The sequence below is a fragment of the Lycorma delicatula genome, chromosome 1 (genome assembly GCF_047948215.1).
Source record: "Lycorma delicatula isolate Av1 chromosome 1, ASM4794821v1, whole genome shotgun sequence".
In the NCBI taxonomy this organism is placed as follows: Eukaryota; Metazoa; Arthropoda; class Insecta; order Hemiptera; family Fulgoridae; genus Lycorma; species Lycorma delicatula.
In genome coordinates, this window is record NC_134455.1 from 150,598,493 (window position 1) to 150,615,260 (window position 16,768).

The 16,768-nt window shown below is 37.1% G+C and overlaps 1 protein-coding gene across 1 annotated transcript in view; it reads left to right on the top strand.

The window, feature by feature from the left end:
• Nucleotides 1-412: 412 nt before the first annotated feature.
• Nucleotides 413-16,768, top strand: part of LOC142318204 (putative ubiquitin carboxyl-terminal hydrolase MINDY-4) — a 60,717-nt gene continuing 44,361 nt past the window's right edge. Inside the window, exons 1-2 of the mRNA XM_075354764.1 lie at nt 413-568; nt 14,941-15,965. Coding sequence (XP_075210879.1) covers nt 502-568; nt 14,941-15,965 — 1,092 coding nt within the window. The 5' untranslated portion in view covers nt 413-501. The remainder of the gene's footprint in view (nt 569-14,940; nt 15,966-16,768) is intronic.

Consider the following 16,768-nt stretch of genomic DNA (forward strand, 5'->3'; position numbering starts at 1 on the left):
TACAACTTTAATTCACAAACTAAATTTATGCAGGAGGTTTTGAAAACAACAAAATAATTTTGATTTAGAGGATTTTGTCTGAGAATGAAACAAATTTTTTTTTGTTTAGTGGTAAAAATTCCAATAAGTTGCTCAGAATACTGATAAACTGTCATTTTTGACAAATGTTGGTCGTATCTTATTTAGTTTTACGATAATAATTTGATACAATTCTATTTCATACCGCGCTGTTGAACCGGGGAAAAGGGTGATTTTTGCGTTGTTTGATCAAATGTAGTATTACAGTTTCTTTGATTAGCTAGGAGAGAAGCTCGTTTATAACCTACGATGGAGGGAGAAGTTCATAACACATAAAATCGATTTTTGCCCTACCACATACATATCTCCTATATAGGATCGCGCTACTCACCGTACCTGATCGAGCGACTATTTACATGCGAGAATCTAAAAGCGGCTAACTTTTAGTGCGATTAAAACCGAATAGATATTGTTAGTATCTGAATGTATCCTTTTCATCGTAAACATGCTTCTCCCGGATCAACACGTGCTTCATCTTCTAACCAGCGAGGTGAGTTGAATTGCAACATTTAGTATATATATCACACCTGTTGATATATTAAGCGACAATAAAATTCTCAAAATAGGCATTCTTAAGGCCCCTAAATTATAGTTTCTTTAAAAAGTAGGCTTTTTTAGACTATGTTATTTATTTTTTATTTAACATTAATAATACTGGTTTTAAATTAATAGCGTAAAAGAATTTCATTAGTATAAAACGGCGGCCATAACAAGTTTAATAATGTTTAAATCATTGCTATTCCATAATAAGGAAGAACCATATACGAATAGCAATTAATTGCTTTTCTTTGATGTTTTCTGTAGGATATATGAAATATTTATAAAGGTGGTTTCTGTTCATTAAAAATATGCTATTTTAGCTCGTATATTTGACACTATTACACGTGCCTTGTTCAAAATAATTATAAAATAAGTTTAGCTGATTACAGGTAATTTTAATATACTTCATTTAAATACAATTTCTAGCTGCTATTATAAGAAATTAATTATTCGTTGGATAATGAATTTCATATTACGCTTTAAAAAGCTTCATTTTTGAAAATGTTGGTCGTATCTTATTTTGTTATACGATAAAAATTTGATATAATTTTTCCTTCAAAAATAATATCTTACATTAAAATTTTACTTTTAATTTTATTTTTTTTTAATTGCTAATAAAACTTAATTTACGGTGGGTCTTACTACCCACGTTTATATTACTACCCACGAACTATTCTTCACGTCTTCAATTCCGCTAATAATTTTATCTTATGAATAATCATGTATTATAGTATTTTACCGTTTGCGATTTAGCTTTTTTGTGGAGCTAAATTTTCAGCTTTACAAATAATATAAGCAACTTACATAACAAATAACATAGTATCACAATGCTGAACGACGAGCCCCTGAGGCAGCCCGTCGTTTAGCATTTTTGAGAAGCTCTTTTGGCTACCCAATATAACTCGAAAATTCCTACCAGCAGCGTGTTGTCAACGAGTCTTAGGGTCTTTCTACATGGAATTACTTGTACAAGTTTATATACGAGTAGAAGATCAGACGATGTCGTAGGCAACAGAGAAGTCTATAAACGCAGCTGATGTTTTCAGATTTATTTGGAAACGTGCTTCCAAAAAAACATTATCTAGTCTAGTCATTATCTAGTCTATGCAGTTTCTTTCTGGTCGGAAGCCAGCCTGATCAAGAGGAATCTCAAGTATTTTTCTTCCAATTTTGCTATATAAGAGTCTTTCAAAGAGCTTATATATTGCGGTCAATAGAGCTATTGGGCGATAGCTTTTTGGGTCGTCATTTGCTTACCTGGTTTTAGGATAGAGATGATTTAACTTTTTCATCTCATTCGGAATTCTTCCTCTTCATGATGTCTGTAAAGAACTGGGCCTGCCAGTTTTTTGTGTATTTACCGCAGAAACTCTGAATGTGTCCCGTTAGGTCCTGGTGCCTTGTTTGCTTTCACATATTTAAGGGTTTTATTACTTCATCGGTACTAAATGAACGGAAGAATTCAGTTTGTTCCTGGCTAGAGGCTTTCAGTGCTTTAAATTCGTGTTTCACGTATGTTGAATAAGCTCTATCCCGTGCGGCTGTAGATGAGGACACGACGTGAGCTGCAATCTTGTCCGGGTGAAGGGGCGTATCGCTATTTTTGTTTTGGGAATTAGGCGATACGCCTAATTCCCAAAACATCTTTAGCATCTTTATCTTTTCACCTTGTACTGTTACTCCGAATCTAAATTGTTCTTTAACATCATTAAAGTAACGGGGATAGGGAGCATCCTTGTCGGACTCCCTTTCTTATTACGCCTTCTTTCTTATGTTCTTCAATTATTACTGTTGCTGTTTGGTTCCTGTAAATGTTAGCAATTGTTCTTCTATCTTTGTATTTGACCCCTAATTTTTTTAAAATGCCGAACATTTTATTCCAGTCTACATTATCGAATGCCTTTTATAGGTCTATAAATGCCAAGTATGTTGGTTTATTTTTCTTTAATCTTCCTTCTAATATTAATCTGAGCGCTAAAATTGCTTCCCTTGTCCCTATACTTTTCCTGAACCAAATTGGTCTTCTCCTAACACTTCTTCCACTCTACTCTCAATTCTTCTGTACAGAATTATAGTTAAGTCTTTTGATGCATGGCTAGTTTAACTAATTGTTCTGTATTCTTCACATTTATCTGGTCCTGTTTTCTTTGGTATCATGACTATAACACTTTTTTTGAAGTCTGACGGAACTTCCCCTTTTTCGTAAATATTACACACCATTTTGTATAATCTATCAATCGCTTCCTCAACTGGACTACGCAGTAATTCTACAGGTATTCCGTCTATTACAGGAGCCTTTCTGCCATTCAAATCTTTTAATGCTCTCTTAAATTCAGATCTCAGTATTGTTTCTCCCCTTTCATCCTCTTCGACTTCCTCTTCTTCCTCTATAACACCATTTTCTAATTCATTTCCTACATATAACTCTTCAATATATTCCACTCACCTATCGACTTTACCTTTTGTATAATAAATGTTTACCATCTTTGTTTAACACATTGTTGGATTTTAATTTATGTACCCCAAAATTTTCCTTAACTTTCCTGTATGCTCTGTCTATTTTACCAATGTTCATTTCTCTTTCCACTTCTAAACACTTTTCTTTAATCCACTCTTCTTTGGCTAGTTTGCACTTCCTGTTTATAGTATTTCTTAATTGTCGATAGTTCGTTTTACTTTCTTCATCACTAGCATTCTTATATTTTCTACGTTCATCCATCAGCTGCAATATATCGTCTGAAACCCAAGGTTTTCTACCAGTTCTCTTTGTTCCGCCTAAGTTCGTTTCCGCTGATTTAAGAATTTCCTTTTTAACATTCTCCCATTCTTCTTCTACATTTCTACCTTATCTTTTTCACTCAGACCTCTTGCAATGTCCTCCTCAAAAATCTTCTTTACCTCCTCTTCCTCAAGCTTCTCTAAATTCCACCGATTCATTTGACACCTTTTTTTCAGATTTTTAAACCCCAATCTACATTTCATTTAAATTTTTGTCGCTATCAATATCTGCTCCAGGGTAAGTTTTGCAGTCAACGAGTTGATTTCTAAATCTTTGCTTAACCATGATATAATCTATCTGATACCTTGCAGTATCGCCTGGCTTTTTCCAAGTGTATATTCTTCTATTATGATTTTTAAATAGGGTGTTGGCAATTACTAAATTATACTTCGTGCAAAACGATATAGAAATAAAAATGTAGAAAGAACTACTTATTGAATTATTAACCTTTTGGAGGAAGACATCTGAGAACAAGATGGAACTACTCATTTACAGCTACTGATATGTAACTGGCTGATGTCTAATACCTGATGGGAAAGAAATCCCTCTAAATCATGGTTTCTGTGTCACAAGGGTTTAAGGGTAAGGCGCATCAGTTCCAATTCAACTTCATCTCCTTTTTTAAATTTTTTTTTTAATTTAAATATATTGATTTATTAATAATTATTAACCTCTGATGGTGAAAACATTTTTATAATAAATAATAATTCAATAATAACAATAAATAAAAAGAAAATATGAAAAAATATCAGAAGTTATTAATGAAACAAAATTTTATGTACTTTTCATTTTTTTTTAAATGTGGTGTGCAAGGAAGTCATGAGGTGTCCACATCAGATTTTTTTAATTGTGTTTCTTGGAAATTAAACAGCAACTAAATTACATGTACTATAATTAATTACTTACTTCTCTATTTCTTCAATTACATATTTCACATAGATACAATAATAAAATGTTATTGTAAATGACAACACTATATTAGCTGCATAAAATATTATAGGAGAGTCTGTGTAATAAGATTAATTAAAAAAATTCCATTTAAAATAATTAATAATTTCATTTGTACAATTGATGCATGTTCCCAGTTGCATGACTAAGTAAACCATCATTTGGACTAAATATAGTTAAAACAAAATTTTATTTTATTAAAAAGAATTCATTCTAGTTATATAGAAAGAACTAGAGATCACTATTAAATAATTCTATGACTAAATTTGTCTTCTTTCTCATACCATCAGTAGTGAACAAAATTTATATATTTATGCAGCTTTACTTTTAAGAGGGAAAATTGATATGGTAACCTATTCAATTAAATTAATGATTGATTTATATGATATTCCGGAATTTATTGTATTTTTTATTCTGGTTTAGGGCTTATATATGTATAAAATGTATTGTACCTGCATATACACATATTATACATCAAACAAACATATTATTACAGAATCTGTCTGCAGATAGGTACTGCAACTTTATAATACTGTTTGATTACAGTATCATAATGTTGTAGTATCTGTCCTAGTCTTCCTTATGGCTGTTACACTTATTAAGCACAAACAAGAAGCCCCAGAGTTGTTTTCTCTGAAAATAATGTTGGTCATTATAAGGCAGTACTTACAGGTTACTAACATCACTCTGTTGGCACCTTCTGCATTTTGGGACAAATTACTGCTGTTTAATGTAAAACAGTACACTCAGCTCACTGAGGATGATAAGAAAGAATTTCAACTCTTACTTCCTTAGTCACACATGGAAGCTGATTATTCCTGAGAAAAAGCTCTGTAGTTACTGTGAGTGATATTTTACTTATATCAAGTTACCTGTAACTATTATAGTTATAGCTGCTAAAAAACAACAAATGAGAAAAATTTTCAACATCAATAATCTTTAAAATTTTTTTAAAATTATTTGTTAATGATGGAAAGAGAAGATAATCATTATTATTATTATTTTTTATTTAATTTTTTCTTTTTAAATTTTAGGGGCATCAGCTACTATGGTCATTAGCCCCTTCCTATATAAAAAAACCTTTCATTCCTTTCGCTGTTAAATACTAGTAACATGGTCATCAGACTTGCTTGTCAAGGGATATTAAAAAACCCAATTTAAATATATGACAAAGATGTAAAGGACCCTTGGCATTTAAAAACACTTAAAACTAAACATTAAAAACACTTAAAACACATAAATAATTTTTAAAGAAAAAAATTAATTAGAATAATAAATCAATTGAGTCAGAAGCACATAAAAACTAACTTCTTAAAATCTATCGCATAGGTTTACTCTTAGGCCATCCTTTCTTTCTTCTTTTTCCCATCTTCCTGAAAGTCATGATGTCAAATTCCAGGGTGTCGGAGGCCTCAGAGACTGATTCTTCTGATCCTGCAGATCTGTGATCTACTGCAGTGTATCAGAGTCGAAATTCGAGCACTCCCCGCTAAAGTATGTGAGGCGTGGCTTTAGTCCTCACCCTCTCACTTAAAGGCCTCAGTGCCTTTGGAGGCTCCATTGTCGGTTGTCGAAAGGTTCCTTTTCCAAGATCTTTACTTCAGTTTAGGAATCCCTGAGGGGGATTTTTCGATCTGTACTTTAGCTTTAGTCATCATCATTTTGGTTCACTTTCATCGAGCTTTTGACTGGTCGAAGGTTCATTCCTCGGTTGAGTAACAATCTTTTGTGTAAAGACATCCGCTTCTTTCTTCATCAGCTTTGGATTAGTTTTTCTAACTGTTCGACTCTTCAATTTGTAATTGATAATTCGTTTGACCATGCTTGCTAATGATGGTGCCAGTTCAGAAATTTGGTCCTTTGGTTTAAAAAAAGCTGCAGGAGCTGCAGGAACGTGAGCATAGGGCGTAAGCTTTGGAAATCTAGGAGCTCAATTTTTCTGGCTCGAAGTTGCTGACCTTTTGAATAGTTTTTACTTCCTGTATTGCTACTTCCTTCTTATAGATCGGACAGTTTCGAGCTCTAGCAGAACGATGTCCGTGGCGGTTTACTCAAACGGTGAATCCTTACACTGGTCATCCAGATATAATGGGTCACCACAAGGACAGATATGTTTCCTAGTGCATTTCGCCACTGTATATCCGAATTTCTGAAATCCAAGACACCGCAATGGAGTCGGGATGAAAGGACGTACATCCAGTCTATGGAAGCCAGCCATAATTTTTTCAGGACACTTAGGTTTGTTAAATATTAAAACATGCGACGCAGAGAGTACAACTTCTCCGTTACGTTTGGTGTTCAAACGTCCGACATGTAACAACTCCTTGTTCCTGAAGAACCTCGACGATTTCTTCTTCTGTGCAGTTTAAAAGGTCCATGCACACAACAACCCTTGGAGGTATTTAGTGTATCATGCGGTAAAACCTCAACGACGATAAGTCCTACTTCATAGCTTTTAGTAACCGTGATGACTGTAGGTCATTGACGGTCTCCATAAACAAACCCATAGCAGTCTTCCTAGTCTCTTTCACTGGTTCTTCTGCAGTTTCTGTGATCCCACAAGCAATCACGAAAGAACTGACTAATTTTAGAAAAACCCCTTTTTTCTTCCTTATCACCAGATACTTTGGAATTGGTACAAAGCTCTTAGGTCGAAACTTAATTCGGATCTTCTTCTCAGACTTGCTCAACTCAACACGCTTCCTTCTTTTCGCTTCCGAACACCAGGGTTCTCTGGACGAAGGTTTTTATATGGACCCTTTACCACGGAAGATGTGGTTGTTGATGCTTCCATAATATATAGTTTCGTCAGCAATATGTCATAAGGTGTGAGTGGAGAGACGATTGGGCGTGCCCCGAATCTTTGATCTTGCCTGGGTTCCTCAGTCAGCCGCCTCCCGCAAATTTAAGCCGCCTCTCACAGATTTAACCCGGATGTAAGGTACTGCCTGACCCACGATACCGACAACTCAGGGCTCGCACGTACCAGTAAGGGTTCCAATACACTTACTCATAGAACAATCTCTGCCAAGGGCCGAAGTGACTGATTGTCACTTCGATTGTGATTGAATGACTCTGAAGTAGAGTCATTGCTCAACCCGGACGCGTGCGTGTTGTTATTGCCTTGGGTTTTATCCGGGACGTTATTGTTATTATTTTTTTAAGTTTTTAGGGGCATCAACTACTGTGGTCATTACTCCCTTTCCAGATCAAAAAAAAAAAAGAAAAAAGAAGATATTTCTTTTCCCCCTTGGTACACTAGTGACGTAGTCAGAATAGTCTTATCAAAACAGATTATCAAATAAATAGAGCTGACAAAAGGTTTTGAAACCCTAAAGAAACACAAAATGACTAGGGTGTAAACGGCTCTTGCCACTTAAAAACACTTAAACACGCTAACCATTTCTAATGAAATGTCAAAAAATATCAAAATAAATTAAAAAATTAAGTCAATAATTATATCAGAAGCACGTAAGATTTAACTTCCTCTTAAGTTCTATCGACTAGGTTTACCCTTAGGCTATTCTTTCTTTCTTTTTTTCCAACTTCCTAAAGACCTCATGTCGAAATCAAAGGATTCTGATGCCTCGGAGATGGATCCTTCTGATCATCCGCAGTAAATTACGGAGGATGTCTTGCTGCCGGCATCAGATGATATCGGCTCAAATAGTGTGGTCTACAGTGCATCGGAATCGAAACTCAATGCACTGTCTGCTATAACTTGTGGGACGGCTTAAATTCTCGTCCTCTCACTTAAAGGTCTCCGAGCTTTTCGAGGCTCCATTGAAGTCGTTCTAAGTTCTCATTTTCTAAAATATTAATTTATTTTTTCTCATTTCCCTTAATCGGGATTTTTTCAATTTTAATTTTTGCTTCAGGCTTCTTTTGAACTTTGGCTTCGTTTTCCTTCGCCTTGTAACTGGCCAAAGGTTCATTTCTTTGAAAGAACTATTTGAAAGAAACTCTCTGAAGAAGGTGGAAAGAACTGTTTTGTTTAACCATATGTTTTTATTCTTGATGGCTTTGGGTTGCAGTCCCTAGTTGTTTGATTCTTCAACATTTAACCAATGATCCGTTCTTCTAAATTTGCTAAGGATAGCGCCAGTTCTGTTATCACGTCCTTTGGTTTAGTTGCTGCAGGAGCAGCAGCAACCTGTGCATAAGACTTGGTATTTGGTGTTCTGCTGTGCACAAATTTTCTCGCTTCAAAGTAGCTGACCTGAACGTCTTTATCTTCTGTATCGCCAATTCTTCCTTATATTCCGGACAGTTTTTGTGATCTTGCACTATGATATCCATTATAATTAACAAATCGACGGGTCCCTGCACGGATCATCAGGATACAACGGATCGCCATAAGTCAGATTTGTTTTCTCGTGCATCTCGCGGCTGTATGTACCAATTTCTGACACGCAAAACACAGTGAAAAACGGACGAACTTCTAGTTTATGAAAACATTAATGAAATCCAGCTTTTATTTTGTCAGGACACTTAGGTTTGTTAAACGTCAAAATATGCGACACGGAGGTACGATTTCTCCGTTGTCGACATTCAGAAACTTCCTGTCCATACAGTTCTACAGTCATCTTCAGTGCAGTTCAACAAATTCCGGCACACAACTACTTCTTTGAAGGTTTGTTTAGTTACTATATGGTACAATCTCAATGACAATTTCTCCTATCTTCTTCGCTTTGAGTAACCGAGACGACTGCACGTCATTGACAGTCTCAACAAACAATCCCATCGTAATACTTCCCATTTCCTTAACACGTCCTCCTACTATTTCTGTAATCCCTCGACCAGTCAGAAAAGGACTGATCTTGAAAAAATCACCTTCTTTTTTCTTAATCACCAAATATTTTGGTGATACAGAAAAAAGGCAGTGAAGAGATGTCAAATATTTTGACATCGCTTTCTTTATTGCCTTTTGATGGAGACTTAGTTCCATTAACACTAACACGACCATTGTCCCTTTACTGTATGTGTTTAACATCCCTACTCTCACGTCTTACCTGGCGCGTTTCCAAAATCTTCTTTGAAAGCTATCACAGACCGGTCATTATCTAATTCGGTGTTAGTGATGTACCTCAGAGTCAGCCACGCAAATAGGTGGTTACAAGATAACAATAAGCAGATACAAGGATTTATTTGGCCAATATGACAGGAGTGGTTGCGCGGCTCACCAAGTTACCAAGTTTGCACTACCGATACTCGATAGCGCAAATGAATTTATTCCTTTAACATCTGGAAAGCCAAGGCGGTCTTCTGTTCCTTGGTGGAACGAAGGCTGTAGGCGTGCACTATGAGATCGTCGCAGGGCTTTACGTGATTTCAACCGAAGGACTACAACTGCATTGCTCTGTGCCTTTCGCAATGCGAGGACTGTTTGCCATCGAGTGTTTCGGTGTACTAGGTGGAAATCATATCTGAATTATGTGTCGATACCATTTCTCAGGCAACTCCATCATCGATTGTGTGGAGAAATATGTGTGGCTATATGTGGTTCACGATAATCTCTACAACCAATTGGACTGAAAAACAATGGCATCCTCATACAGACGCTAATTGATGTGGCGAAACACTTGGAAATATTTGTTTGGCAGTTTCACGTTCATTATTATGTTTCGTGAGTTTATCAGGTATAAGTTGCAGGTAGAAAGTGTGCCATTTGTTATCGGAGATTGCAAAATCAATTAAATATTCCTTTTTCTTTTGATAAGCTAAGGTACGTCTTGAATAATTCCCGTGACACTTGCCCTGGAAATTATAATATCAGAATCCTTGACCAGTTTCCCATGTAAAGTGATGGAACGAATGGTAAACCGTCGTCTAGAATGGTAACTTGTAAACGCCCTGATTGCCTCCGAACAATGTTATTTTCGCCAAGGTAGAACTACCGATCAATATCAAGATCTGTCTATTGATCATGTGGTTTCACTTGAATCTGTTATTCAAAACCTACTTCGCCAATGCCTCGTTGTATTTTTCCATATGCAAAAGGTGTATGACATGACTTAGAGGAGATGAATTCTAAATAAACTACATAAGTGGGGTATACAAGGAAATCTTTTTGCATTTAACAGGGATATCCTCAGTAGTAGAATCCTTTCGAGTTCGAGTTAGAACGACGGTATCCGAAAATTCTACACTAGAAAACGGAATATCACAGGGAACTGTCTTAAGTGTTAATTGCTGTAACACTATATAGTGTAACAAACTGTGTACGAAAATCCTTTGTGTTCTTTATTTGTGGATGATTTTTTCAATTGATGTTGCATCTAAAACTTTAGCTATTAGCGAGAGGCTGCTCTAAAACACTTTAATCCGACTAGAATCTTGGTGTAAAACGACTGAATTCACGTTTTCTCTTGGCAAGACGAAATGCAATTGCTTTTTATGTTGAAGGGAATATGTTGAATCTCAACTGTTTTTACATGGTGAACCAGTTGAACCATGCATGCGGGTTACATTTCTTGAATTATGGTTTGACCAACGACTAACATGGCAACACATTTTAAGGAGCTTGGAGGTAAAATGTCTAAAAATGCTAGACATGCTGAGAGTCCTATCCAATACTCATTGGGGAGCTGATCGATTATGCATGTTGCACTTCTACCGAGCTCTGGTCCATTCTTGTTTTGACTGTGGCTGCGTGGCTTATTCGTCGGCCCCGTCCACCGCTTTAAAGATACGCGATGCAGTCCACAATTCATTTATCCGTCTGGCTACAGATGCGTTTCATTCAATTCTTGTGTATTGAGTGATCTTCGATGGCCAAAATAGGACTTCGGTGAGGAATTCTCTTCATACAGAAGTGTACACAGCAGGTTTTCTCTGATGAAAATTTGAAACCATTTTACTTAGCAACTTCGTTAAGGGCGTTTTCGCTCGTTTCAATTCATATTTCACCATAACTGTAGTGTTGCTGACATATACAACTGCCAGATCATCGAAGTAAACACTTCCGCTGGAATGGCTGACATATCAGTTCAATGATAGCGATAGGGAACAAGGTAACGCTCTACGGCGAGCCTTGTGGTATGACATTTTCCAAATCTGTTTTCTGATGAGAATTCATTGTAAACGAGTACTTAAAAAGTACGGTCGTTCATATAGCTGCTGTGTAATACTGGTAGATTGCCGCGAATGCCCCATTCTGCAGTTGAAGCATTATTTCATGACGCCAGGTCATAACGAAAGCCTTCTGCAGGTCAAAGAAGACTCCGACACAATTTTTTCCTTATGATGTAGCTGTTATTAATATACAGACATCCTCCACGGAGGATGTAATTTCTCCGTCACTACGTGTGTTACGTCGCCGACATGCTACTACTCCTCGACTATAAAGTTCCTCGACAATTTCCTCCTCCATGCAGTTTAGTAAGTGTCTGCACACAATCGCTCCTTTTGTGGTGTTTAACGTTCTGTGTGGTTAGACATCGATGTCCATGACTCCCAACTCAGTCACTTTCAAAAGTCGAAACGATTGTGAATCATTACTGTTTCAACAAATGGTCCGTAAGTTTCCTATCTCCTTTACAGGCCCTCCTGTAACTTCTGTGATGCCGCGCGCTATCCCAAAAGGACTTATTTTTGAAAAATCACCTTCTTTCCTCTTGATCACTAAATACTTCGGAATCAATCCGATGCTCTTTACTGGAAGCTTCGTTGGATCTCTTTTCCTTGACGCTACACTCTTCCTTATCGCTAAACTAAGGTCATCCTTCGCTTCGCTTCCGAAGACAAAGGCTCTCTTGGACGAGAGGTTTTACGTGGACCCTCTGCCACGGATGTTGTGAAAATTGAAATATCCATGACCAATAAAATTGTCAGTTAATATGTCATAAGGTGTGGGCGAAAAGACGGTTGGGGGTTCCCCGGATCATAGATCCTGCCTGAGTTCCCCCAGTCAGCCGCCTTCCACAAATTTAACCCGGACTGGGAAGTCAGGTATTCCTGACCCTTGATACCAACATCCCAGGGCTCGCACGTAGCAGTAAAGGATCCGATACCCTTACCCATACTAGTTTGCATGACATTTCTCCTACTACCACCCCATTCAGTCGCCCTAAAGCATGAGACTGAATATCTTTGCCACAAACGACTACTGAGCCTTGAATCAGTTAAGCAACAAGTCCTAACTAGCTCCTAGAGCTAACCTAATCACGTGACCGAACTAAGAGTGGTGCCACACCACTCTCTTTAGTCCCACCGCTCACTTCTCATATATTATTAAAAATAGGTAGGCGCACCCCGTCAACTAATAAAAATATATATGACACTCAATAAATTAAATTTACTTGGTCAAGACAGCAATTTGCTGCCACACCTAGATCGCTGAATGCCAGCAAGTAACCTCTCCACCAATATAAACGCGCTTGAAGCTTTAATTGGCTAATGACTAGCAATCTTTCTCGGGTAGCTTTTCACAGCAGCACGGTAGGAGTCTTTACCCTAAATAAACTACTGATGCCGGTTGAACAACATAGCCGCATCAAGGAACACCCAAAGGGTCCGACAATGAGGCTCTCGCCACATTGACTCGCCGCTTATGAGTAGCCAACCACTTGACTTCTAAGTTCCAAGGTGGCCTGAGTTCTGCCCCCCCCCCCCACCCCAAGAGCTGGGCAGTCGAACATCATGTGTTCGTTCGATAGTGACGCAGATGCACAGCTCATGAGCTGTCAGGCGGAAAAGAAACAAATATTGGTTCAAGTTCACGTAGTTGGAGAGCACCCGGGCACCCGTTGCCCTTAAAAACAAAGGAGAGGTATACCATCTTCCCAAGTCCTGAATAAATCTATACAAGGACCTTTCCTTAGTCGAGGCATGCCATTCTTGCTGCCATGTATTCATCGCGAAGCTGTAGAGCCTTCTACGCAGGCAGGAGATGGGTAACTGTTCGAAATTTAGAACCGGTGCATTGAGATCACCGTTCCGCTCTGGTACAGGGCCGGCTTGTAACCTCATAGGTAGCCTCATAGAAGGTTGTCTTAAAAGCACCAATACATACAATTAAGGCTCTACGCTGGGAACTCCTTAAATTCGTAATATGTGCTTGATTTCTATCCAACTATGTGCCCAAACGGACGCAGCATAAGAAGCCATACTTTCGAAGACACCTCAGTACACCATGTATAAATGACGGCCCGACAGCCCGTAATCCTTCCGAGCAATCCTCCTAAGCTTTTGCATCACAGAGACGGCGTCCGCCGCTACTTGCCGAATGTGGTTGCTAAACAGCAACTTTACATCAAACAAAACACCTAGGTACTTATGAACTTTAACTCGGCTGATGACACAGCCTTTATACTTAATATGGGGGTTACGACTGTACAATAATTTGTCTGCACCCTTGAAAAGCATACACTTGGTCTTGGGCACAGAAATCGTTAAATTTTGCATGTCCATCCAGCCCTCCGCGCTCGACAAAGCCGCCTGCGTTCGGTCTTCTAGCTGTGGTCGTGAACTACCACGAACTAACAGGAGAAAGTCATCAGCGAAAGCCTGGGCCGTGAATCCTTCTGGAAATGTCAGTCCCAGAAATCCGTTAAATACTAGGTTTCACAGCAGCGGACCGAGAACGGAACCCTGCGAGCTTCCCGTGGTGACAGATTTTTCCACAGCTAGGTGCGCATCTCTAAACACAGCCGTACCTTTAGACAAATAGTCACGCACTACGGCCTGCAGGGCTACGGGAACATTGCGACGTTTCAACTCATAGAGGACAAACCCCAATACAAGGAAGGAAATGCTGCCTTTATGTCTACAAAAACTGCCAAAAAATATTTACAGTCGGCGCTTTCCATTTCGGCAGGAGCATTTAAGATGCAATCCTCGATGCCAACCCCTTTCATAAAGCCACATTGGGTCTCGATTTAGAAGAGAGTTCATATCAATGTGCATTCCCAGAGCCGTTCCATAATTAGCCTTTCAAGCAACTTGCCGATAACCGGCAAGAGGCTGATGGGCCGATAACTACCGACCTCACTCGAACCCTTTCCTGTTTTTAGAGCATCCTCACCAAAACCACCTTCCAACAAGTCGGGAAGCAACGCCATCTAAAGCACCCCGAGAACCCTTACCCATAGGATAATCCCTGCCGAAGTGACTGACTCACGCTAAGTGGCGCTCACTTCGGCTGACTTCGGGAAAGCTAAACTCACAGTAACTCACCCTCAATCCGGCTCTACAACCGAGACGAACGATAAGCACTCCACATCCGCACTCCGACCAGCAACGGCAAAAACAGATCACAGTCATGCCTTCCGCCCTCGCTGAAAAACAGTGAAACTGAGAATCACAAACGCAACCAGCTCTGACAGCTCTGGACCGCCAATCCCATAAATTTTAGTGAGTACTTTCAATGCGCGAATACATTTCCTAACTTTTGTTGACGAGTGCTGCCGTCTTCATGTTGGGGCTGAAAACTTTTCAGACAATCCTTGTACCTTGTTGTTGCTCGCCCCAGACGTATGCATAAATGTTATTGCACAGATGTGGGGTTGGGTTTGTCTGGGGAAATTACTATTAATTTTTTGACAATTACCAAGAAAAGTCCCATCAAAAAAAAATTAATATTTTATCTGTTTTAGGATGCTCCAGATTTGTTGACAAGAAAGAAGATTCAGAATCATTAACAGATTCCTCTCATGGCTATCATCATTCTTCACTGCAAGAATCAGTTGATTATAGTAACTCAAATCCAAGGTCTTACCCAAAGAAACATTTACAAAAAGCTCTACGAGAAAGAGAAGATGCCCTGATATCTTCAATAAAAAATTCATCTGATTATAAACGCAATGATAATCGTATAAGACTTGGTCCAAGTAAATTGAACACCTTTCAGTGCCTGAAAGATAAACAGAATTCAACAGAGAATAATCTAGATGTAGAAGAAAAGAAATCCAACATAACACCAGATATTATAACCAGATTTAAAGAAGAAAATTATGAATTCCTAGAAAATATTTCAGACTGTGATATAACCAAAACCACATTAAAATCTGAAATTGTAGAAAATAAAAAAGACATTAGTAAACAAAATGAAATCTCTGATAAAATATTTATCACTGATGAAAGTAATTTGGCTTCTGATAATATCTGTAGTCAGGATAACATCACTTTTAAAGAAACTGACTCCTCAAATGAAGCAGCGGAAAATTATTCTTTTGTAACTAATACTGTTTTAGAAAACAGTATTACTAATTTACAAGAAACTGAAAATTCTAAATCAGAAGAACCATCTCAGGAAATAGTACAAGAAACAAAATCAAATGAAAATAATTCATCTCAAAATGGAAATTCAAAATATTGCAGCATTCATAAATCTAATCGCTCATTGGAAACAACCAAACTGACACGGGAAAAAAAAAAAAAAGTAGAAGTTATCCCAACAATAAAAGAAAAAGTTAAGACATATTTAAATGAAAATCATGTTCTCATTGAAGAAAAAGGTTTTAGCACAGATAAGTTTATCCCTGTCAGTCCAGAAATGATTATTTTATTAAAGAAATTGATTTTCTATTCAGAAAATTCTTCTGTTGCTTATCAGTGGTTGGGACAAAGTTTTGTATTCAGTCAGAATAAAAATTTTAAATATGGATTAATACAAAATAAGGTAAGAAAGATGATTGAAAACTTTTTTTTATAAGAAATTAAAAAATAATTTTTTGTAATAGTTGAATAAAAATAATATTTATGTTCATGATGGTTAGCAATTAAAATTATTTTTAAACTTTAAACTTTTTAAATGAAAAACCAAATTTATTAAATACAATATTTTTAAAACTTAATCATTGTGTTTAATATTATTGTATTAAAGCTTATGCTGTTTTTAGAAGTTCTGTTTTATTAGAAGAACATATTTTTAGAGTAAGGTTAAACAGTATCTCAGATTCACATCCAACAACACTGATGCTCTGCACATTCATATAAAAGAGCCATATTTTAACACATTCAGAAAGTATGAAATTTATGAATATAAAACAATGATATAATATAAAACTAATTTAATAGACACTTCTCAATGCAACACACAAAACTAGATAAACTATTTTTTTTTGTTTTAATCTTTTTGAGCTGGAAGCTTAGCACACAATAATCAACTAAAACTAACTTAACCATTTGCAGTTTCGAGAAATAATTTTGAAGGAAAGTTATCAGTGGTTTAAGTCACCATTTCTCTAAATAAATATTGTTGATATAAAATTTGTATGAAACTCTTCTAAGTAGTAATACTTGGAAAAATTGGAAAATTTCAGTAAGTTGTATTCTTCTCACTAAGCCAGTATGTTGTGCACATATCACAGAGTTTTTGGTACAACTGCCTTTGAGTTTTGAGTATTTCTAAAATTCTCAATACTTGAGATGTTATGTGGGTATAAAAACAATTGAGTGATCATGATCAAGTAAATAATTTTT